Here is a 24558-nt window from a genome sequence, read left to right as displayed (position 1 = left end):
TGATATTTATCCTCTCTATTGTTTTTTTGTTCTCTATGTCATTTATTTCTGCTTTAATCCTTGTGATTTCTTTTCTTGTACTTGGTTTAGGATTGGTTTGCTGTTCATTTTCTAGCTTCTTCAGTTGATCCATTAGTTCTTTGATTTTGGCTCTTTCTTCCTTTTTAATATATGCGTTTAGTGCTATAAATTTCCCCCTTAGCACTGCTTTTGCTGCATCCCATAGGTTTTGGTATATTGTGTTCTCATTTTCATTCGTCTCTATATATTTAGCAATTTCTCTTGCTATTTCTTCTTTAACCCACTGATTGTTTAGGACTGTGTTGTTTAACCTCCAGGTATTTGTGAATTTTCTAAGTCTCTGATGGTTATTGACTTCTAATTGTATTCCATTGTGGTCAGAGAATGTGCTTTGAATAATTTCAATCTTTTTAAATTTACTGAGGCTTGTTTTATGTCCCAGCATATGATCTATTCTGGAGAAAGTTCCGTGAGCACTAGAAAAGTATGTGTATCCTGGTGATTTGGGATGTAATGTACTGTATGTGTCTGTTAAATCTAATTCATTTATCAGATTGTTTAGGTTTTCAATTTCCTTATTGGTCCTCTGTCTGGTTGATCTATCTATAGGAGAGAGTGATGTGTTGAAGTCTCCCACAATTATTGTGGAAACATCAATTGCTTCCTTTAGTTTTGCCAGTGTTTCTCTCATGTATTTTGTGGCACCTTGATTGGGTGCATAGACATTTACGATTGTTATTTCTTCTTGCTGAATTGCCCCTTTTATTAGTATGTAGTGGCCTTCTTTGTCTCTCAAAACATCCCTGCATTTGAAGTCTATTTTATCTGAGATTAATATTGCTACACCTGCTTTCTTTTGGCTGTAGCTTGCATGAAATATTTTTTCCATCCTTTCACTTTCAGTTTCTTTGTGTCCCTGTGTCTAAGATGAGTCTCTTGTATGCAACATATTGATGGTTCATTTTTTTTGATCCATTCTGCGAATCTATATCTTTTAATTGGGGAGTTTAATCCATTTACATTCAACGTTATAACCATGAAGGTATTTCTTGAATCGGCCATCTTATCCTTTGGTTTATGTTTGCCATATTTTTCCCTCTCTCTATTAATATCCTTTATTGTACCCATACCGAATCTCTTTAGTACTGAACCTTTCTCCAAGTCTCTCTGTCCTGTCTTTGTTTCTCTGTCTGTAGGGCTCCCTTTAGTATCTCCAGTAGGGCAGGTCTGTTGTTAGCAAATTCTCTCAGCATTTGTTTGTCTGTGAAAAATTTAAGCTCTCCCTCAAATTTGAAGGAGAGCTTTGCTGGATAAAGTATTCTTGGCTGGAAATTTTTCTCACTCAGAATTTTAAATATATCGTGCCACTGCCTTCTTGCCTCCATGGTGGCTGCTGAGTAGTCACTACTTAGTCTTATGCTGTTTCCTTTGTATGTGGTGAATTGCTTTTCTCTTGCTGCTTTCAGAACTTGCTCCTTCTCTTCTGTGTTTGACAGTGTGATCAGTATATGTCTCGGAGTGGGTTTATTTGGATTTATTCTATTTGGAGTTCGCTGAGCATTTATGATTTGTGTATTTATGTTGTTTAGAAGATTTGGGAAGTTTTCCCCAACAATTTCTTTGAATACTCTTCCTAGGCCTTTACCCTTTTCTTCCCCTTCTGGGACACCAATGAGTCTTATATTTGGACGTTTCATATTATCTATCATATCCCTGAGGTCCATTTCGATGTTTTCAATTTTTTTCCCCATTCTTTCTTTTATGCTTTCATTTTCCATTCTGTCATCTTCCAGGTCACTGATTCGTTGTTCAACTTCCTCTAGTCTTGTACTATGAGTGTCCAGAGTCTTTTTAATTTGGTCAGCAGTTTCTTTAATTTCCATAAGATCATCCATTTTTTTATTTAGTCTTGCAATGTCTTCTTTATGCTCTTCTAGAGTCTTCTTGATTTCCTTTATATCCCATACTATGGTCTCATTGTTCATCTTTAGTTCTTTGAGTAGCTGCTCTAGGTGCTGTGTCTCTTCTGGTCTTTTGATTTGGGTGCTTGGGCTTGGGTTATCCATATCGTCTGGTTTTTTCATATGCTTTATAATTTTCTGTTGTTTTTGGCCTCGTGGCATTTGCTGACCTTGATAGGGTTCTTTTAGGGTTTGTAGACCTATTGAAGTCCTTATCTCTAATTTATCAGATCTACAGCTTCGTGGAGTACACTTTCTCTAACTAACCAGCAGGTGGCGTCCACGAGCCACCTGTTCTCCACAAGCCAGTTCTCCCCTGCTTAGCCTTTTTGGTGAGTGGGGGAGTGAGTCTTGTGGGGCCCAATTGGTGTAGCAAGCTTGCGTGTGTAGTTGGTGTTGCCTGCCCTGTATGTGGGGCGTGTTTCTGGGCAGTCGGGGAGGGGGGGTGGCCCTAACAATCAAATCTCCCTGGTGATCCTAGAGTTTTAAAGCTGCTGCAATAGTCTAATCCTTCAGTTCAGTCCTGCCACAGTTTGTCTCTGCCACTGACCCACAAGTCCTTGGTATTGGCGTATGGCTCCTGAGACTTGCAAGTGGGCCCCTCTTCCAGGCCGTGCACCCCGGGTCCTCTGTTGAGGGATGACTGTGCTATGTCACAGGTGAGTGCCGTCCCCCCAGGGCAGTTCTGGGCTGCTGGGCTGTGTAGGGAGGCTCCCAGTCTGCTGAAATGATGGCTGAGTGGGGCTTTGTTAATTCACACTGCTCCACCTTCCCAACTCTGGGACAATCAGCTGAGGTTGCAGGGAAGGCTAATGTCCACACCCAGTTTTGTGGTGTGTGCCTGTTATTTGAAGCACTTCCGTCATACTGGGTTGTCTGGGGCAGCTCTGGGCTATGGGGCTGGCAATGGGCAGGAGTGTTTCCTGTCCACCAGGATGGTGGCTGTGAGTGGACACCCCCCCTTTTCTTGGGAAGTTGTGGTGTTTAGTGAATTTTCTCAGCCACTGGATTATTGCCTTTTGTCTCAGAGCTCTCTTAGTTCTGCTCTTGACTTGACGTGCCCGAATTGAAAGTCTTTGAAGCTTTCTGTATTGGGCTTCTTAGAGTAATTGTTTTAGAAAGAGAAAAAAGGATTAAAAAAAAAAAAAAAAAAAAGGGCCCTCCTCAGAGATCTAATGGGTTATTGAAATGCTAATAGACAAAGCAACCAGGGCCATTAAGGAAAGGTCCACAGGGCAGAGAGATCAGCTTTTCTTTGGGATTTGCATATGCGCCTCAAGGCCTGAGCTCCGCCCTTCCCCTTTCTGTGTTCACCAGAACTCCAAAAATCCTCTGCTTTTATTTTGGAGTTTTTCATGTTGTTTTTTTTTCTATACCTGTCTCCTTTCTGCTGGGCTGGCTGCTCTCAGATTCTCTGGTGTCTGGTCTCAGTCTATCTATGGTTGGAGTTTGGATCAGTAGAATGAGTTTCCGATAAGGGCTGCCACTGCAGTTCTCCCTTCTCCTTCCCGGAGCTGACAGCCCCTCCTCCCCCGGGACTGAGCCTGGCAGGGAGGGGCGCGGGTCCCCTGGCCGCAAAAACTTACGGATTTCGCTGATCTCAGCAGTTCGACATTTTCATGAGTGTTGCATGAAGTATGCCCAAAGACAGATTGCTCTGTGGTGTCCAGTCCACGCAGTTCCTGGCTTTCTACCTACTTTCCTGGAGGAGTAACTAAAACATACAGCTCACCAGTCTGCCATCTTGCCCCGCGTCCCTGCTGCTTTTTAATTACCTTTTTCTTGATTTGGCGCTCGCCCTGTTATTGCAGTCCTTTTCTTGTTTTCTGGTGCTTAGAGAAAGACATTTCTGTCAGTTCTTGCTGGTTGTTCAAAGCTTCTGGCTGCAGGGATGGGGAGGATGGGGGGCGAGGCAGGCAGGGCCCTGAAGCTTGTCACTCTTCCCTCTTGATTGGGCAGGCTGCATCAATACATACTGTTATGCAACCTGTATTTTTCTCTTAATAGTACATCACAAACATTGTAAATTTTCTTCTATAGTATCATCTTTTAAACAGCTTTATTGAGATATAATTTACATGTCCTAAATTCACTTATTTTAAGTGAACAATTCAGTAATTTTTGGCATAGTCATAGAATTGTGCATCCATCATTGCATTCTAATTTTAGAACATTTCCATCACCCCAAAAAGAAACCTTGTGCCCCATTTCCACCACCAGCCCCAGGCAACCACTATCTATTTTCTATCTTTATGGATTTGCCTTTTCTGGACATTGCATATAAATGGAATCACACAATAAGCCATCTTTTGCATCTGGCTTTTTCACTTAGCATACATTGTATTAGTTAGGGTTCCTTAGGGAAAAAGAACCAACAGAAGATATCTGTATGTGTAAGATTTTTAAAATGTGTCTCACGCAACTGTGGGGATGCCTGAGTCCACAGTCCGTAGGGCAGGATGCACGAGTCCAAATTCTGTAGGGCAGGCAGCAAACTGGCAACTCCTATGAAGGTGTTTGATGAACTCCCCAGGAGACACTGGCTAGCCAAAGAAGAAGTGATGGTTCTCTCTCTTTTCCCTTAAAAGTCTTCAACTGATTGGATTAAATCATTGCAGAAGACATGCCCTTCATTGATGTAATCAGTCACAGCTGCAGCCAATGACTGATGATCTAATAAACCAAGCCTTCTGACCAGCCGTCCTTGCAGTAATGGTTAGGCCAGTGCTTGCTTGACCAGACACCTGGGCACCATCACCTGGTCAAGTTGACACATGAACTTAACCATCACATAAATTATGTTCCATGTGGTAGCATGTATCAGTACTTTGTTTCTTTTTATTGCTGTATAGTATCCCATTGTATAGATATATCATATTTTGTTTATCCATTTACCAGTTGATGGACAACTGTTTTGATTCCACACAATATAATTTTAATGTCTACCGTAAATTTACTATTATACTATTTGTTTTGCCATAATAATTGTATTAGGAATATGTACATTCCTATGTAACTAATTATTAAAAATAACGTAAAAACAATATTTTTAATTGGGGGAAGGTGGGACTAGAAGATTTGTAGTTGAGAGAGTTTCAAATCTGCTATAGCAAAACTATTTATCCTGTGGGAATGATAATAAAGACATTTTTAGCTAAAAGTTGAATTTTGTTATTCCAAGCTAAAAGTAATGAATTGGCTGATCAGAATTTTCAAAGAAAATCCCTAAAATGCCTCCTGAATTGCTTTTTTTTGCCACAGACCCAGGAATCATGGGCCCTCCTGTCTCGAAAGTTAGCCTTGCAGTGTTGCTTACAGGACAGCTCATAGCTTCACAACTGAGCAGCCAGCTGCTCCTAGCAATAATCACTCCTGATGTTCCTGTGTACTTTTTTTTGGAGGAGAAAAGAATTTATTCACAATCTTGCAAGAATGGACGCACAGCCAGAAACATGGCAGGTGTCTCCTGTGCACTTTTGAGGCCACTGCCCTCTTCCTACTTCCCAGGGCTAATTCCTAGTTGTTAGGACTAATCATAGCCTACATCATGCAGATTATTCCTTAGTGAATCAATTGCATTATATCATGCCTGCATTGTGAAACTTGCAAAGTAGTAGAAATGCCTAAACATAAAATCTTTACTGTTCTTTTTGGACATTTATGTTTCTAGTTTTTTTTTTTTTTTTAATAATAATATTGATGATGCCTTAAATTCCTAGAAATGGAGTTACTTTTCCTTACTAATTTAATAAGCGATAGCAGTGGTACTTTCATTTTTTATTTTGAAGTAATTTTAGGCTTAGAGAAAGGTTTCAACTATAGTGCAAGAATTCCTGGACACTCTTCACCAATATTCTCTAAATATTAATATTTTGCAAGTCTTGCTTTATTGTTGTCTTTCTCCATATGTATAATTATTTTATCCATTTGTGAGAAAGTTGCAGACATGATGTCCCTTACCCCTAAATTCTTAAGTGAAAATTTCCAAAACACAAGGATATTTTTTTATATAACCACAGTACAGTTATCAAACTGAGAAAATTAATATTGAACAATACCATTATCTAATCTATAGGTCTTATTCAAATTTCACAAACTATTTCACTAATGTCCTTTATAGCCAAAAAAACATATGTTTTTATGGTCTAGGAGTCAATCAGGATTCAGTCAATTTAGTTCAATCAGGATTGAGTTCAACTTAATCAGAATTACATTTCTTATAACAGTTTTATTGAGATAGAATTCACATATCCTGTAATTCACTCATTTTAAGTATATGATTCAAGGGTTTTTAGTATGCTCATGGATATGTGCAACCATTACCACAGTCAATTTTAAAATATTTCATAACTTCAGACAGAAACCCCATACCCTTTGAATGTGACTTCCCTTTTCTCTCATTCATCCAGCCCTAGACAACCACTAATCTACTTTTTGTCCTTATAGATTTGCCTATTCTAGACATTTTATATAAATGGAATCATGCAATATGTGCTCTTTTGTGTCTGACATCTTTCAGTTAGCATGTTTTCAAGGTTCATCTATATTGTAGCATGTATCAGTATTTCATTCCTCTTTATGACTGAATAATACTCCATTGTATAGATATACCACATTTTGTTTATATTTTCATTGGTTGGTAGACATTTGTGTTGTTTCCATTTTTTGGCTATTATGAATAATGCTGTTCTGAACTCATACACGTTTTTATGTGGGCATGTTTTCATTTCTCTTGGGTATATACCTAGGGGTGGAATTGCTGAGTCATGTGGTGACTCTATGTTTAAGTATTAGAGAAACTACCAAACTGTCTTCCATAGTGGCTGCACCATTTTGCATTCCTACTAGCAGCAAATGAGTGTTCCAATTTCTCCACATCCTTGTCAATACATTCTGTATGCCTTTTTTATTATGAATAATACTGCTATCAAAACTGGCATATACCTAGGAGTGGAAATGCCATGTTGTATGATAATTCTACATTTAACTTTTTGAGGAACTGCCATATTGCTTTCCACAGTGGCAGAACCATTTTACATTCCTATCAGCAATGCACTAGAGTTTCGATTTCTCTGCATCCTAACACTTGATAGTTTCTGATTTTTTAAAAATAGCCACCCTTGTTGGGGTGAGGTGATGCCTCATTGTGGTTTTAATTAGTATTTCCCTAGTGGCTAATGATGTTGAATATCTTTTCATTTGTTTGTCAATCATTTGTATATTCTCTAGGAAAAATATTCAAGTCTTTTGACAGTTTTTAATTGGGTTATTTGTCTTTTTGTTGTGTAGTAAAAGTTTTTTGTATATTATGAATATTAAGTCCTTATTGGATATATGGGTTTGGAACTTATTTTCTCCCATTCTGTAGGTTTTTCTTTTCACTTTCTTTGTAATGTACTTTAATGCACAAAAGGTTTTAATTTATGTAAAGTCAAATTTATTGTTTGTTTTGTTGCTTACACTAATTAAGAATCTGTTACCAAATCCCAAGTCATGAAAATTTGCCTCTGCTATTTAAAGAGTTTTATGGTTTTTAGCACTTATATTTAGGTCTTCAATCCATTTTTTTCTCTGCTTATGTTTTTATTAGAGAAGTTGTAGGCTTACATAAAAATCATACATAAAATCCATGTACCCTTCTCTTACACACAGTTTTCCCTGTTATTAACAGTTTGCATTAGTGTGGTAACTTTGTTACAACTGATGAAACAATACTATAATTATACTATTAAATATAGTCCCTAGTTCACATTAGGATTCACTGTGTTGTACAGTCCTAATTATTATTGTATTAGAGAAGATGTAGATTTACAAAAAATCATGCAGAAAATAGAGTTCCCATATTCCTGCCCCCATTACTGACATTTTGCATTAGTATGGTACCTTTGTTGTAACTGATGAGAGAGTATTATTATACTTGTACTATTAACTATAGTCCATACTTTATATTAGGGTCCACTATTTGTGTTGTACAGTCTTACGGCTATCTTTTTTAAAAAAATTTATTCTAGTAATATATATATATATATATACCATCTAAAAATTTCCCTTTTAGCCACATTCATGTATGTAATTTAGTGGTGTTAATTATATTCCTGATTTTTTGCTGCCAAAGCTCCATTCATTACCAAAAATTTTCTACCACCCTAAACAGGAACTCTGTACCAATTAGCTCCCATTCCCTACCCCCACCTAGGCCCTGGTAACCTGTATTCTAGTTTCTGACTCTATGAATTTCCTTATAGCAATTATTTCATGTCAGTGAGATCATAAAATATTTGTTCTTTTGTGTGTGGCTTATTTTAGCATGTATTCCTGTGTTTTTTGATTTTCTTTTAATACAGTTTTGTTTAGATATAGTCACGCATAATATAATCCATCCAAAGTGTATAATCGGTACTCACAGTATCATCGTATAGTTGTGCATTTTTCTCCACAGTCTATTTTAAAACATTTTCATTACTTCAAAATAAAGAAAAAAAAATTAAAAAGGATACCCAAACCATCCCATACCCTTTATCCCACCTATTATTTATATACTTTTTGGTCATTATTTTATCACTCATCTGCCCATACACTGGGCAAAGGGAGTGTCAGTCACAAAGTTTTCACAGTCACATGGCCACACAATAAAAGCTGTATGGTCATACAGTAATCATCAAGAATCAAGTCTACTGGCTTAGAGTTCAACAGATTCAGGTATTTCCTTCTAGCTATTCTAATACGCTAGAAACTAAAAATGGATATCTATATAATGTATAAGAATAACCTTCAGAATGACGTCTGAACTCTATTTGAAATCTCTCAACCAATGAAACTTTATTTTGTTTCATTTATTTTCCCCCTTTTGGTCAAGAAGGCATTCTTAATCCCACGATGCCAGGGCCAGGCTCATCCCTGGGAGTCAAGTCCCATGTTGCCGTGGAGACTTAACATCCCTGGAAGTCATGTCCCATGTGGGGGAAGGTAGTGAGTTTATCTGCAGAGTTGGCTGAGAGAAAGCGGCCACATCAGAGTGACAAAAGAGGTTCTCAGGGGTGACTCTTAGGCACAATTGTAAATAGGCTTAGCTTTTCCTTTGCAAGAATGAGTTTCACAAGGGTAAGCCCCAAGATGGAGGGCTTGACTTTAATTAAATTGGTAGCCCCAATGCTTGCAAGAATATCAGGAATTCCCCAAGCGAGGAAGTTTAATATTTCTACATTTTCCCCAGTCCCTCAAGGGGACTTTGCAAATGCTTTTTTATTTTCTGCCCAAAATATTTTGGGGGCTTTAATCAATTTTGGGCTAATGTTTGTATATGGTGTGATGTAGGGGTCCAACTTCAATCTTTTGTAAGGATATCTAGTTTTCCCAACACCGTTTGTTGAAGAGAGTGTTCTTTCCCCCATTGAGTAGACTTCGCACCCTTATCAAAAATCAATTGGCCATAAATTGGGTAAGTCTATTTTTGGTCTTTCAGTTCTACTCCATGGTCTATTTGTCTATTCCTGTGCCAGTAACATACTGTTTTGATTGCTGTAGCTTTTTAGTACATTTTGAAATCAGGAAGTGTGAATCCTTCAACGTTGCTCATCTTTTTCAAAATTGTTTTGGCTATTTGGAGCCCTTGCAATTCCATATGAACTTGAGGATTTGGCTTTTCAATTTCTGCAAAAAAGGGTGCTGGAATTTTGACAGAGATTGTGCTCAATCTCTAGATTTCTTTGGGTGGTATTGATATCAGACAATATTAAGTCTTCCAACCCATGAACATGGGATGTCATACCATTTATTTAGTTTTTTAATTTCTTTCAGCAGCATTTTGTAGTTTTTAGTGTACAAGTTTTTCACATTCTTAATTAAGTTTATTCCTATATATTCATTCTTTTGGATGCTATTGTAAATGGAATTGTTTCCTTATTTTCATCTCTGGAATGTTCATTGTTAGTGTATAGAAACACAACTGATTTTTGTGTGTTCATCTTGTACTCTGTCATTTTGCTGAATTCATCTGTTAGCTTGAATAGTTTTCTTCTGGATTCCTTTGGATTTTTCATATGTAAGATATTTTTTACTTCTTCCTTGCCAATTTGGATACCTTTATTTCTTTTTCTTGCTTAATTGCTCTGGCTAGAACATCTAGTGCAATATTGAATAGTAGTGGTGAAAGCAACCATCCTTGTCTTGTTCCTGATCTAAGGAAGAACTTTCAGTTTTTCACCATTGAGTATGATGTTAGCTGTGGGCTTTTCATAACTGCCTTTATCATGTATAGAAAGCTCCCTTCTAGTCCTAGTTTTCAAAGTGTTTTTATCAGGAAAAGGTGCTTGATTTTGTGAAATGCTGTTTCTGTGTTATTGAGATAATAATGTGTTTTCCCTTGATCTGTTTACATGGTGTATATCACATTGGTTCATTTTTGTATATTGAAACACCCTTGCATTCCTAGAATAAATCCTGCTTGGTCATGATGTATAATTGTTTAACTATACAGTTGGATTCAGTTTGCTAGTATTTTGCTAAGTATTTTTTGGTATCATGGTAATGCTGGCCTCATAAAATAAATTAGAAAGCATTCCCTCCTCTTGAATTCTTTGGAAGAGTTTAAGAAGTATTGCTGTTAATTCCTGTTTAAATGTTTGGTAAAATTCACCAGTGAAGACATTTGGTCCTGGACTTTTCTTGGTGGAAGATTTTTGATCAGTACATTGTTAAAAGTCTACTGAAGGAGAGAACCTAAGATGGCGGCTAGGTGAGACAGGGCTAAAAAACACCTCTTCGGAAAATACTAGATAAAAACCAGAAAGTGACCCAGAAGACCAGTCCAGTGATGCACCAGCTGGGCAATGTCTGCTAAAACCACAGGGACCGTGCACTTGGTGAAACCGGGAGTCTGCATTCTGAAACAAGTGAGTAAGCCGGCTGAAAGTCCCGTGGTTGCATTGCTGTGTGGGGAAACCAGAGGTTGGTGTTTGGAGACAGACTAGTTCTTTTGAAAAAAAAAAAAAAAAACCCAGTAGCGGCTGCAGTTATGACGGTGAGACCCACGCAGTGTAGCACGGCAGGAGCAGGCCGTGGCAACCTCTCGGTGTCTGGCGTGGAGGATAGACCGCTGCTGACTCCCTCAGGGCCAGTGGGGCAGAGGGGAGAGCCAAAAGGAGAAAGAAACCGTGCAGCTTGCAGCCGGCTCCCTGGCAGGCTGGAGACACTCCTCTCTGGGACCGGACCCGCAGCCCAGAGCCGCGCCAGGAAACCCAATGTGACGGGAAGTGTATCCCACGGCACCCTACACATGCCACAATATCGGCCGGGGACAGTGGCCTTGGGTGCACACACAGCTAGTTGTCCCAGAGCTGGGAACGCGGAGCTGTGGGAATGGGGGGTGTTGAGACGCCCCATTCAGCCATCTTTGCATCAGGCTGGGAGCGCCCCTGCACGGCCCGGCGGCCCAGGGCTTCCCTTGAGGGACGGCGCGCACTTGGGGTGTAGCACAGGCTTCCCTCAGCAGAGGTCCTGGAAGATCACAGGTGAGAAGGGGGGCCCTACGTCAGTGCTGGGAACTTGTGGGTCAGCGGCAGAGACAATCTGTACCAAAACTGAAATGAAGTCTTAGACTCTTGCAACAGCCTTGAATCTCCGGGAACACCTGGGAGGTTTGATTATTAAAGCTGCCCTGCCTCCTTAACCACCCAGACACATGCCCCACATTCAGGGTGGACAGCACCAACAACACACTCAAACTGGGTGCACCAATTGGACCCCAAAAGAATCAGATCCCCGCACACCACAAAGACAAAGTTGATGAGAACTGACTTCAGGGGAATAGGTGACTCGCAGACACCATCTGCTGGTTAGTTAGAGAAAGTGTACACCACCAATTGGTAGATCTGAAAAATTAGATTGGTATTTTTTATAACTTGAAAGAACGCTATCAAGCAAAGCAAATGCCAAGAGCCCAAAACCAACAGAAAATCTTAAAGCATATGATAAAACCAGACAATATGGAGAACCCAAACTCAAACACCCAAATCAAAAGATCAGAAGAGACACAGTACTTGGCGCAATTAATCAAAGACTACAATCAAAGAACGACAGCATGGCACAGGATATAAAGGACATGAAGAAGAACATGTCACAGGATATAAAGGACATAAAGAAGACCCTAGAAGAGCATAAAGAAGAAATTGCAAGAGTAAATAAAAAAATAGACGATCTTATGGAAATAAAAGAAACTGTTGGCCAAATTAAAAAGACTCTCGGTACTCATAATACAAGATTCAAAGAAGTTGAACAATGACTCAGTGTCCTAGAGGACCACAGAACAGAAAATGAAAGAACAAAAGAAAGAATGGAGAAAAAATTGAAAAAATCGAAATGGATCTCAGGAATATGATAGATAAAATAAAACATCCAAATTTAAGACTCATTGGTGTCCCAGAAGGGGAAGAGAAGGGTAAAGGTCTAGAAAGAGTATTCAAAGAAATTGTTGGGGAAAACTTCCTAAACCTTCTACACAATATAAATACACAAAGCATAAATGCCCAGCGAACTCCAAATAGAATAAATCCAAATAATCCCATTCCAAGACATATTCTGATCAGACTGTCAAATACTGAAGAGAAGGAGCAAGTTCTGAAAGCAGCAAGAGAAAAGCAATTCATCACATTCAAAGGAAACAACATAAGACTAAGTAGTGACTACTCAGCGGCCACCATGGAGGTGACAAGGCAGTGGCATGGCATATTTAGAATTCTGAGAAAGGAAAATTTCCAACCAAGAATACTTTATCCAGCAAAACTCTCCTTCAGATTTGAGGGAGAGCTTAAAGTTCTCACAGACAAACAAATGCTGAGAGATTTTGCCGATAAAAGACCTACCCTACTTCAGATACTAAAGGGAGCCCTACTGACAGAGAAACAAATAAAGGAGAGAGAGATGTAGAGAATTTTAACAGACATATATATAACCTTACATCCCAAATCACCAGGACACACATTTTTCTCTAGTGATCACGGATCTTTCTCCAGAATAGACCATATGCTGGGACATAAAACAAGCCTCAATAAATTAAAAAAAAAAAAATTGAATATATTCAAAGCACATTCTTTGACCACAATGGAATACAAATCGAAGTCAATAATTTTTGATTTGTAACTCCACTATTTATTTCCTACAGGTTATAAAATACATAAACTCTAATGACAAATCAGTGGTTTTGGACTCAATGTAAAATATGTAATTGTTGACAAGAACCATATGAAGGTGGGGGAATGGAGGAGTGTAGGAAAATAGTTTACGGGTCCTATTGAAGTTAAGTTGGTATCAAAGAAAAACAAGATTGTTGTGGATTTAAGAGGTTAAATTTAAGCCCCACAGTAAATACAAAGAAATTATCAGAGAATATGTCCATAGAGATGAAAAGTAGAGTATGGGTTATGAGAAATAGGGGAAGGGGCAATGTGGAGTTAAGATATGAGTGTAGGGTTGCTGTTTGAGGTGAAGGGAAATTTCTAGTAATGGATGGTGGGAAAGTGATAGCATTACAACATTCTAAATGTAATTAATCCCACTAACGGAAGGCTAGGGAGGGGGTGGAATGGGAAGATTTAGGCTGTATGTATATATGTTTCCACAATTGGAAAAAAAAAAAAGTCTAAATAGATGACAGTTGAATGCCAAGGATGATCCTGGATGGGATCTGAGGATGGAGGACAGGAGGCTCAAAGGGACACAGTTGGGACATAAGAAAAAAAAAGGAAATATAGAATGTAAACTTTGTATCAATGTTGAATTTCTTGAACTTCTTAGCTGCACTTAATGGGATTGCATAAAAGAATGTTCTTGTTCATAGGAATTGTATATGTGAATTATAGTGTTTGTTCAAGGATGTGTGCAGCTTGCTCTCATATGTTCAGAAGACAGAGCAATCGATAGATAATGGATGATAGGGAGGGAAGGAGGGAAAGAAAATGGCATTGTGACATGGTGTTAAAGTTGGTGGATCGGGGTATCGGGGGAGGGGGGTCAGGGTATGCTGGAGTTCTGTGTATGGGGTTTGTATTTTTTTTTTTTCTTAAATTCAGTTTTATTGAAATACATTCACACCATACAATCATCCATGGTATACAATCCACTGTCCACAGTATGATAACATAGTTATGCGTTCATCACCACAATCTATCTCTGAACATTTTCCTTACATCAGAAAGAACCAGAACAAGAAAAAAAAAAAGTGAAAAAGAAAAAAAACACCCAAATCATCCCCCCCATCCCCATTTGTCCTTTAGTTTTATCCCCATTTTTCTACTCATCCATACACTAAATAAAGGGGGTGTGATCCACAAGGTTTTTTGTTTTTGCAGCTGTTCCTATAACTTTGAATTTATTTCAAAAAAAAAAAAAAAAGACGGGTCTTAATCCTGTTGCTGGATTCCTTTGTGAGACGATAAAAGACGTGAAAGCCCAGGAGAGAGGGAGGGAGGGAAACTCCCAGAGACATTTGGAGACAACCATTGGAACCAGAATCAGGAGAGAAGGACCAGCAGACGTTGCCATGTGCCTTCCCATGTAACAGAGGAACCCCAGATGGCAGCAGCCTTTCTTCAAAGAAGGTATCCTCTTGTTGATGCCTTAATTGGGACATTTCATGGCCTTATAACTGTAACTTGTAACTTAATAAATCCCCATTGTTAAAAGCCAAAAAAAAAAAAGTCTATTGAGGATTTTTGTTTTTTTTTGTTTTTTGTTGAGTCAATTTAGGTAATTTATGTGTTTCCAGCACTTTGTCCATTTCATCTAGATTATGTAATTTGTTGGAGAACAATTGTTCTTACTATTGTCTTGTAATTCTTTTTATTTCTACAAAGTCAATAGTGGTGTCACCATTTTCATTTCTGTTTATAGCTATTTGCTTCTATTTTTCTTTTTCAGCCTAGCTAAAAGTTGTCAATTTTATTGCCTTTTTCAGAGAACCAACTTTTAGTTTAGTTTTTTTTTTCAATTGTTTTTTTTTATTCTCAATTTCATATATCTCCAGTCTAATCTTAAGTATGTCCTTCCATCTGAAAATTTTTGGGTTACATTGCTTTTCCTTTCTAGTTCCTCAAGATGTGAGGTTAGGTTATTGATTTGAGTTTTTTTTTTTCCCAATATAGGCAATCATAGCTATAAATTTCCCACTGTGTACTGCCTTCACCTCATCTCGTAAGTTTTGGTGTGTTGTGTTTTTATTTTCATTTGTCCCTATGGATTTTTTCTAATTCCCCTTGTGATTTCTTCTTTAGCTCGTTGGTTGTTTAAGAATGTGCTGTTTAATTTCCACATATTTGTGATTTTTTTGCTTTTGTTATTGATTTTCAGCTTAATTTCATTGTGATCGGAGTTACTTTATGTGATTTAAATATTTTTAAATGTATTGAGACTTGTCTTGTGCCATAACGTATTGTCTTTTCTGGAGAATATCCTGTGTGCATTTGAAAAGAATATTTATTCTGTTGTTGTTGGGTAAAGTGTTCTATATATGTCTGTTGGATCTGGTTGGTTTACAGTGTTGTTCATGTCCTCTATTCCCTTATTTATCTTCTGTCTGGATGTTCTTATTCAGTATTGAAAGTTATGTATGGAAGTCTCCAATGATTATTGTACAACTGTTTCTCCCTTCAATTCTATCAGTTTCCTTCATATATTTCGGGGGCCTGTTTTTAGGTATCTGTATAATTTATAATTGTTATGTCTTCTTGTTGAATTGAGGTCTTTAACAACATATAGTGTCTTTTTATCACTTTTAACAGTTTTTGACTTAAAGTTTATTTTATTTGATATTTGTATAGTCACCCCAGCTCTCTTTTTGTTACTATTTGCATGGAATCTTCTTTGCCATCCTTTTACTCTCAACCTTTTTGTGTCTTTGGATCTAAGATGAGAATCTTGTAGTCAACATATCGTTCTATCATGATTCTTTATCCATTCTGCTAGTCGCTGCCTTTTGATTGGAGAGGTTAATTCATTTACATTTAAGTTAATTACTCATAGGGTAAGACTTCTGCCATTTTGATAATTGTTTTTTTTATTTTTATTTTGAAATAAATTCAAACTTACAGTAACAGTTGCAAAAGTAATACAAACCCCATACACAGAACTCCATCGTACCCCAAACCCCCTCCACCGAAATCCAGGTCTACCAACCTTAACAGTTTGTCACTTTACCATTTCTTTCTTTCCCTCCCTCCCATCCTCCTTCCTTATCTGTCATCCATCATCTATTGCTCTGTCTTCTGAACATATGAGAGCAAGTTGCACACATCCTTGAACAAATAATATAATTCACATATACATTTCCTATGAACAAGAATATTCATTAATGTAATCACATTAAGTGTAGTTAAGAAGTTCAAGAAATTTAACATTGATATAAAGCATACATTCTATATTTCATTTTTTTTCTCATGTCCCAATTGTGTCCTTTTGAGCCTTTTGTCCTCTAAGATCTTATCCAGGATCATCTATGGCATTTAATTGTCATTATCTATTTAGACTGCCTTTTTTTTTTTCAATTGTGTAAACATATCTACAGCATAAATCTTCCCATTCCAACCCCTCCCAAACATTCCATTTAGTGGGATTAATCATATTCACAATGTTGCAGTGCCGTCACCTTCCCACCGTCCATTACTAGAAATTTCCCTCCACCCCAAACAGAAACCCTCCATTCATTTCTTATTAACTCCCCACTGCCCCTTCCCCCACTTCTCGTAAGCCATACTCTACTTTTCATCTCCATGATCATATTCTCTGATACTTTCTTTGTGTTTACCATGGGGCTTAAATTTAACATCTTAACTCTATAACAATCTTGTTTTCTTTGACACCAACTTAACTTCAATAGGACACATAAACTATGTTCCTATACTCCTCCATTCCCCCACCTTTATGTAGTTCTTTTCAAAAATTATTTATTTTACATTGAGTCCAAAACAACTGATTTATCATTACAGTTTATGTATTTTAGATCCTATAGGAAGTAAATAGTGGAGTTACAAATCAAAAATACAGCAGTACTGGTATTTATATTTACCAAGTGATTTTTACTGGAAATCTTTATTTCTTCATGTGGTTTCAGTCAATTGTTTAGTGTCCCTTCCTTTCAGCCTGCACAATTCCCTTTAGCATTTCTTATAGGACTGATCTACTGGTGATGAAGTCCCTCAGCTTTTGATTATCCGGGAATGTTTTCATCTCCCCCTCATTTTTAACCTCCAGATGTTTGTGAATTTTCTGTCTCTGATGGTTATTGACTTCCATTTGTATTCCATTGTGGTCAGAGAATGTGCTTTGAATAATTTCAATTTTTTAAAACTTATTGAGGCTTGTTTAATGTCCCAGCCTATGGTCTACTTTGGAGAAAGTTCTGTGTCCACTAGAGAAGAATGTGTATCCTGGTGATTTGGGATGTAATGTTCTATATATATCTGTTAAATTGTTCTATATCTCTCTCTCCTTTCTTTATTTCTGTGTTGGTAGTGCTCTGTTTAGTATCTGAAGTAGGGCAAGTCTTTTATTAGCAAAATCTCTCAGCATTTGTTTGTGAAAAATTTAAGCTTTCCCTCAAATTTGAAGGAACGTTTTGCTGGATAAAGTATCTTGGTTGGAAATTTTTCTCTCTCAGAAATTTAAATACGTCATGCCACTGCCTTCTCGCTCCATGGTGGTCGCTGAGTAGTCGCTACTTAGTCTTATGTTGTTTCCTTTGAATGTGGTGAGTTGCTTTTCTCTTGCTGCTTTCAGAACTGGCTCCTTCTCTTCAGTATTTGACAGTCTGATCAGAATATGTCTTGGAATGGGTCTATTTGGATTTATTCTATTTGGAGTTCGCTGGGCATTTATGCTTTGTGTATTTATATTGTGTAGAAGGTTTAGGAAGTTTTCCCCAACAATTTCTTTGAATATTCTTTCTAGACCTTTACCCTTCTCTTCCCCTTCTGGGACACCAATGAGTCTTAAATTTGGATGTTTTATTTTATCTATCCTATCCCTGAGATCCCTTTCAATTTTTTTCTCCATTCTTTCTTTTGTTCTTTTCTGTTCTGTGCTTCTCGAGGTCGCTGAATCATTGTTCAGCTTTCTCTAGTCTTGTACTATGACTATCCAGAGTCTTTTTAATTTGGCCAACAGTTTCTTTTATTTCCATAAGATCATCTACTGTTTTATTTACTCTTGCAATTTCTTCTTTATGCTCTTCCAGGGTCTTCTTCATGTCCTTTATATCCTATGCCATGCTCTCATTGTTTGTCTTTAGTTCTTTGATTAATTGCTCCAAGTACTATGTCTCCTCTGATCTTTTGATTTGTGTGTTTGGGTTTGGATTATCCATATTGTCTGGTTTTTTCATATGCTTTAAATTTTTCTGTTGTTTTTGGGCTCTTGGCATTTGCTTTACTTGATAGGGTTCTTTTAGGATATGAAGGATTATTCAGACACAAATCTCTAATTTGTCAGATCTACGGCTTGGTGGCGTGCATTTCTCTAACTAACCAGCACATGGTGTCCGCGAGTCACCTATTCCCCTCAATTCAGTTCTCCCCAACTTTGTCTTTGTGGTGTGTGGGGATCTGGTTCTTGTGGGGTCCAATTGGTGCACCAAGTTTGGGTGTGTTGTTGATGCTGTCTGCCCTGAATGTGGGGCATATATCTGAGCAACTAGGGAGGCAGGGAAGCTTTAAAAATCAAACCTCCCAGGTGTTCCTGTAGATGTAAGGTTGTTGCAAGAGTCTAAACCTTCATTTCAGTCTCGCCACAGATTGTCTCTGCCGCTGACCCACAAGTCCTTGGTATTGGCGTAGTGTCCCTGGGTTTTCCTGGTTGGTTCGTCTTCCCAGCCATGCCCTTCTAGGGCCTTTGCTGAGGGAAGGCTGTGCTGTGTCAGAAGTGCGCACCATCCCTCAAGGGAAGCCCTGGACCGCTGGGCCTTGCAGTGGCGTTCCCAGCCTGCTGTAAAGATGGCTGAATGGGGTGTGTTTAATTTTTCCCTTTTCACACAACTCCGCCTTCCCAGCTCAGGGACAATTAGCTGTGAGTGCATGAAAGGCTTTTGTCCACGCCCGATACTGTGTGTGCGCGGTGTTGCCGGAAACACTTTCCGTCACACTGGGTCCCTTGTCGCGGCTCCGGCACTGGGCAGGAGCATTCCCAGCCCACTGGGAAGATGGCTGCAAGGGGCATGGTTCTTTTCCCCTTTTGGCTCTCCTCTGCCCTCCTCGCTCCGAGACAACTAGCAGTGGGTGCATTAAAGGCTATCTTCCACAGCAGATATTGAGGTGTTCACATAGCCCTTTCCTGCTGCGCTTCACTGTGTGGTTCTCACTGCCGTATCTGCAGCTGCTTTCAGGTTTTTTTTTTTAAAAACTAGTCTGCCTCCAAATGCCAATCCACGGTTTCCCCACACCACAGCGTGGCTGCCGGACATTCAGCCGACTTACTCACTTGTTTCAGAATGCAGACTCCTGGTTTCACCAAGTGCACGGTCCCTGTGGATTTAGCAGACATTGTCCAGCTGGTGCATCACTGGAACTGGTGTTCTGGGTCACTTTCTTGCCTCTATCTAGTATTTTTCTTGGAGGTGTTTTTTTTGCCCTGTCTCTCCTAGCCACCATCTTAGTTTCTCCCTCTGCTATTGGTTTTTGTACATCTCATTTTGTCCTTCCTTTCCTCCATTACTGCCTTCTCTTTAGTTCAGATAATGTTTTGTAATGAGTCATTTTGAATCACTTCTCTTTTCCTTTTGTGTAGATTTATTAGATATTTTCTTTATGGTTACCGTGGGGATTATATTTAACATCCTAAATTATTACAGTTTAGTTTGTATTGATACCAACTTAACTTCAGTAGCCTACACAGTTTGTACCTGTATTCATCTGTCACTCCTCTTTTTGTTATTCTTGTCCATATTATGTCTTATACATTGTATGCCCAGTAACAAAGGTTTCTGATTGTGTTTATCTTTTTGAATTTTAAACCATGTTAGAAGTAAAAGACAAATGAAGAATGCAATAATACTGCCTTATATATTTATCCATCTAGTTAACTATACTAGAGGTCTTTATTTGTTCATTCATCTTCAAGTTCCTATCTGGTGTCCTTTCCTTTCCTTGCAACCTTTCAACATAAAGGACTCTCCTTACAGCATTTCTTGTGAAACAGGTCTAGGGGTAATGAACTGGCTCAGCTTTTGTGTATCTGGAAATGTCTTAATTTCTCCCTAGTTTTGAAGTACAGTTTTGCTGGATTCTTGGTTGGCAATTTTTTTCTTTCAATACATTGAATATGTCATCCCACTGCCTTCTGGCCACGTGCTTTCTAATGAGAAATTGGATGTTAATCTTCTTAAAGACCCCGTATGTGACACATTGCTTCTCTTGCTGTTTTTCAAGATTCTCCCTTTGTCTTTGGGTTTTGACAATTTAATGGTATATGTCTTGGTGTGGATTTCTTTGAGTTTATCTTGCTTAGATTTCTTTGAGTTTCTTGAATTTTATATTCATATCTTCCATCAGATTTGGAAAGTTTGGGGCCATTATTTCTTCAAATATTTTTTTTTCCCCTTTCTCTCTTCTCTTTCTGGGACTCCTATAATGTGTATATTGGTATACTTGATGGTGCCCACAGATTCTTCAAGATCGGTTTACTTTTTAAAATTCTCTTTTCTTTCTGTTCCTCAGACTGAATCATTTCAATTATCTTTGGTTCCGTGATCCTTTATTCTGCCTGCTCCATTATGCTTTTGAATTATTATATTTTTCAGCTCCACAATTTCTCTTTGGTTCTTTATAATTTCTGTCTCATTCTTGAAATGCTCATTTTATTCATCTACTGTTTTCCTGATTTCCTTTGTTCTTTGTCCAGGTTTTCCTTTATTTCATTGATCCTATTTAAGAGAGTTATGCTAAGATCTTTGATTAGTAATTCTAGCACCTGGATTTCCTTTGGGAGAGTTTTTGTTGAACTCTTGTTTTTACCTGTGACCAGGCTATACTTTTCTGTCTCCTTGTGTGTTTTGTAGTTTTTTGTTAAGAACTGGACATTCTGAGTATTATGCTGTGGTTACTCTGAAAATCTAGTTCTCCCACTCCTCAGTCTGCCAAGCCAAAAAAAAAAAAAAAAAGGAAATAAAAAAGAACAAAAGGAAAATAAAGTAAGAGAGAAACAAAGAAAATACCCCACCCCCTACCTCTCATACACACACACAATAGGTACATTGCCTTTTCAGGTTTCTTGATAGATGCCAGTGGGAAGTCTGAAGCTACTGCTGTTGAGGCTGAAACTGAGGCAGCTGTCCATGCTGGTCCCTCAGAGATATGCCAGACCCAAACACATGCACACCCACTAAGAGAAAGAAAGAAAACTCACCAAAAAAAGGACATACTGCCTTTTTATGTGAAGTAGATGGTGGTGTGAGGCCAGAAACTGCTGCTGCTGAGAGAGCCAAAACTGAGGCTGGTATCTGTGCTAGTCCCTCAGATATCTGCCAGACCAAGAAACTTACACACAAGGAAAAAGAAGAAGATAAAGAAAAAGAAAAGCAAACAGCCTGGTTGATGCTGGTGGGAGTCTAGAACTCTTCCTGCCAAGGAGGACCAAAACTGATGCTAGCCTCTGTGCTAGTCCCTCAGGGATTCCCCAGATGAACCTCATTTCCAGCCCCAACTTTTGGAAGATGAGATTTCCTCTGCCCATCATAGTCCCAGCTGTCCACTCCTGGAATCTTGGCTGTGGAGCTGAGGAATGGGTGCTGGTCACTGGTTTGTGTTTGCCTTTACTTACAAAAGCTGAAATGTTGGCAGCCTCTCCCTTTGTCTGGCATTCCCATGATGGTTCTAAATGTCCAATCTGATTCCAGGGTTACCACCAGTTAGTGTCAGGGTCTTTTTCCAGTTCGTTCATTTTTCTTCCCTGTGATGGTTTGAAGCTGTTATGTACCCCAGAAAACATTATGTTCTTTTAATTCATTCCTTTGGGTGTAGACTTATTATGGGTGGGGCTCTTTGATTAGGTTATTTCTGTTGAGATGTGACCCACCTTATTTAAGGTACATCTTAATCCACTTACTGTAGTCCTTTATAAGAGGATAAAGGACACACAGAAAACAGAGAACCACCCAGAGAAGCCAAGAGAGAGAAGCTAAAAGAGAGAAACATGCAGAAGCTCAGAGAGGAGGCCACTGAAGTCACAAGCTGGAAGCAACAAAACCTTGGAGAGTAGGACCAGCAGACATTGCCATGCACCTTCCCATGTGTCAGAGGTGTCTGGGATAGCCAGCAGCCTTTCTTCAGGAATACGGTATCATCCAGATAATGCCTTAATTTGGACATTTTCATGGCCTTAGAACTGTAAATTGTAAGTTAATAAATCCTCACTGTAAAAGCCAAACAATTTATGGTATATTGCATTTCATCAGTGTTAGCAAACCAAAACATGCCCTTTGCCCATTTTTAAAATTGGGTTGTCTTTTTATTATAGAGTTTTAGAGAGTTCTTTATTCTGTATACAAATCCCTTGTCAGATATAATGATTTCCAAATATTTTCTGTCATTCTGTGGGTCATCTTTTAACTTTATTGATAGTGTCCTTTGAAACACAAAAATTTTTAGTTTTGTTGAAGTTCAATCTATTTTTGTTTTTTGCTGCTTGTCCTTTTGGTGTCATATCTGAGATCCATTGCCAAATATGAGGCCATTTATGCCTATATTTTCTTCTAAGAGTTCTATAGTTTTAGCTCTAGTATTTAGGTTTTTTACCCATTTTGAGTTAATTTTTTATATGGTATAAGGTAGAAGAACAATTTCATTCTTTTGTGTGTGGCTGTCCAGTTTTCCCAGCACCATTTGTTGAAGACTGTTCTTTCCCTTTACTGAAAATCAGTTGACCATAATACATGGGTTTATTTCTGGACTCTCAGTTCTGTTCCATTTGTCTCATTGTCTGTCTTTATTCCAGTACCACACCATCTTGATAACTGTTGCTTCATAGTAAGTTTTGAAATCGGGAAGGGTGAGGCTCCAACTTTGTTTTTCTTTTTCAAGATTGTTTTGTCAATTCTGAGTCCTTTGCAATTCCATATGAATTTTAGAATCAGTTTATCAATTTCTTCAAAAAAGCCAGCTAGGATCTTGATAGGGATTGTGTTGAATGTGTAGATCAATTTGGGAGGATGTTGCTGTCTTAATCTTAAGTCTTCCAATCCATAAACATGAGATGTTTTTCCATTTATTAATATTCTTACTTCTTTTCAACATTATTTTGTAGTTTTCAGAGTATAGATTTTGTACTTCTATTGTTAAATTTATTCCTAAATATTTTATTCTTTTTGATGCTTTTGTAATTACTTTCTTAATTTCATTTTTGGATTGTTCATTACAAGTGTATAGGGATATAACTGAATTTTCTTTATGGATGTTTGTATCCTGTAACCTTCCTGAACTGTATATTATCTCTCATTGTATTTCGTTAGCATTTTCTATATACAAGATCATGTCATCTATGATTGGAGACTGTTTTATTTCTTTCTTTCCAAATTGGGATGCCTATTATTTCTATAGAAGCAGTGAGAAGAGGGCATTTTAGATCTTAAGGGGAAAGCATCCTGTCTTTCACTGTTAAGTGTGAGATTAGGTGTAAGTTTTTTATAGATGCATTTTATCAGATTAATGTCTGATAGAATGGCCCTTCTGTTTCTAGTTTATTGAATGCTTTCTTTATCATGAAAGGGTATGGGGTTTGTGAATTGCTTTCTCTGTATCTATTGAGATGATCGTGTGGTTTTTGTTTTTCATTCTATTGTTATGGTGTATTATTTTAATTGATTTTTGGATGTTAAACTAACCTTACATTCCTGAGATAAATCCCACTTGGTGATGGTATATAATCCTTTTTAAGTGTTGCTGGATTTGGTTTGCTAGTGTTTTTTATTTTTTTTATTTATTTATTCATGTTTTTAAAATTTATTTTTTTTATTGAGATTGTTCAGATACCATACAACTATCCAACGATCTAAAGTGTATAGTCGATTTCCCACGGCGCCACCATACAGCTGTGCATCCATCTACACAATTATTTTTGTTTTCAATTTTTAGAACATTTTCACTACTCCAGAGAAGAAACAAAGACAAAAAATAGGAAACTCATTCTCCCATACCCCTAACCACACTCCCCCCTCCATTACTGATTCATAGTTTTGGTATAGTACATTTGTTACTGTTGATGAAAGAATGTTAAAATATTACTAACTCTAGTATATTATTTGCAATAGATATATATTTTTCCCTATATGCCTCTCTATTATTAACCTCTAGTTATAGTGACATACATTTGTTCTAGTTCGTGAGAGAGATTTCTAATATTTGTATAGTTAATCACGGACATTGTCCACCACAAGATTCACTGTTTTATACATTCTCATCTTTTAACCTCCACCTTTCCTTCTGGTGACATGCATGACTCTGAGCTTACCCTTTCCGCCACCTTCACACACCTTTCAGCACTGTTAGTTATTCTCATTACATGCTGCCATCACCCCTGTCCATTTCCAAATATTTAAGTTCAC

At 38.0% G+C, this 24558-nt stretch overlaps 1 protein-coding gene across 5 annotated transcripts in view; it reads left to right on the top strand.

Moving 5' to 3' along the window:
- The window catches only part of NEK4 (NIMA related kinase 4), a 100967-nt gene that overhangs the window by 64756 nt on the left and 11653 nt on the right, over positions 1-24558 (top strand). For 3 of the 5 annotated variants that reach the window (XM_037798100.1, XM_037798079.1, XM_037798107.1), the window contains exon 15: positions 14407-14539. The exons of 1 other annotated variant lie outside the window; for it this stretch is intronic. In XM_037798100.1, coding sequence (XP_037654028.1) covers positions 14407-14535 — 129 coding nt within the window. In that variant the 3' untranslated portion in view covers positions 14536-14539. Of the gene's footprint in view, positions 1-5243; positions 6494-14406; positions 14540-24558 lie in introns of those variants that run through there. One more of the 5 variants, XM_037798094.1, reaches the window with a different exon arrangement.

Source organism: Choloepus didactylus, chromosome 1, assembly GCF_015220235.1.
Source record: "Choloepus didactylus isolate mChoDid1 chromosome 1, mChoDid1.pri, whole genome shotgun sequence".
In the NCBI taxonomy this organism is placed as follows: Eukaryota; Metazoa; Chordata; class Mammalia; order Pilosa; family Megalonychidae; genus Choloepus; species Choloepus didactylus.
The sequence above is the reverse complement of the archived record's forward strand: the minus strand, read 5'-3'. Positions and strand labels throughout refer to the sequence as shown.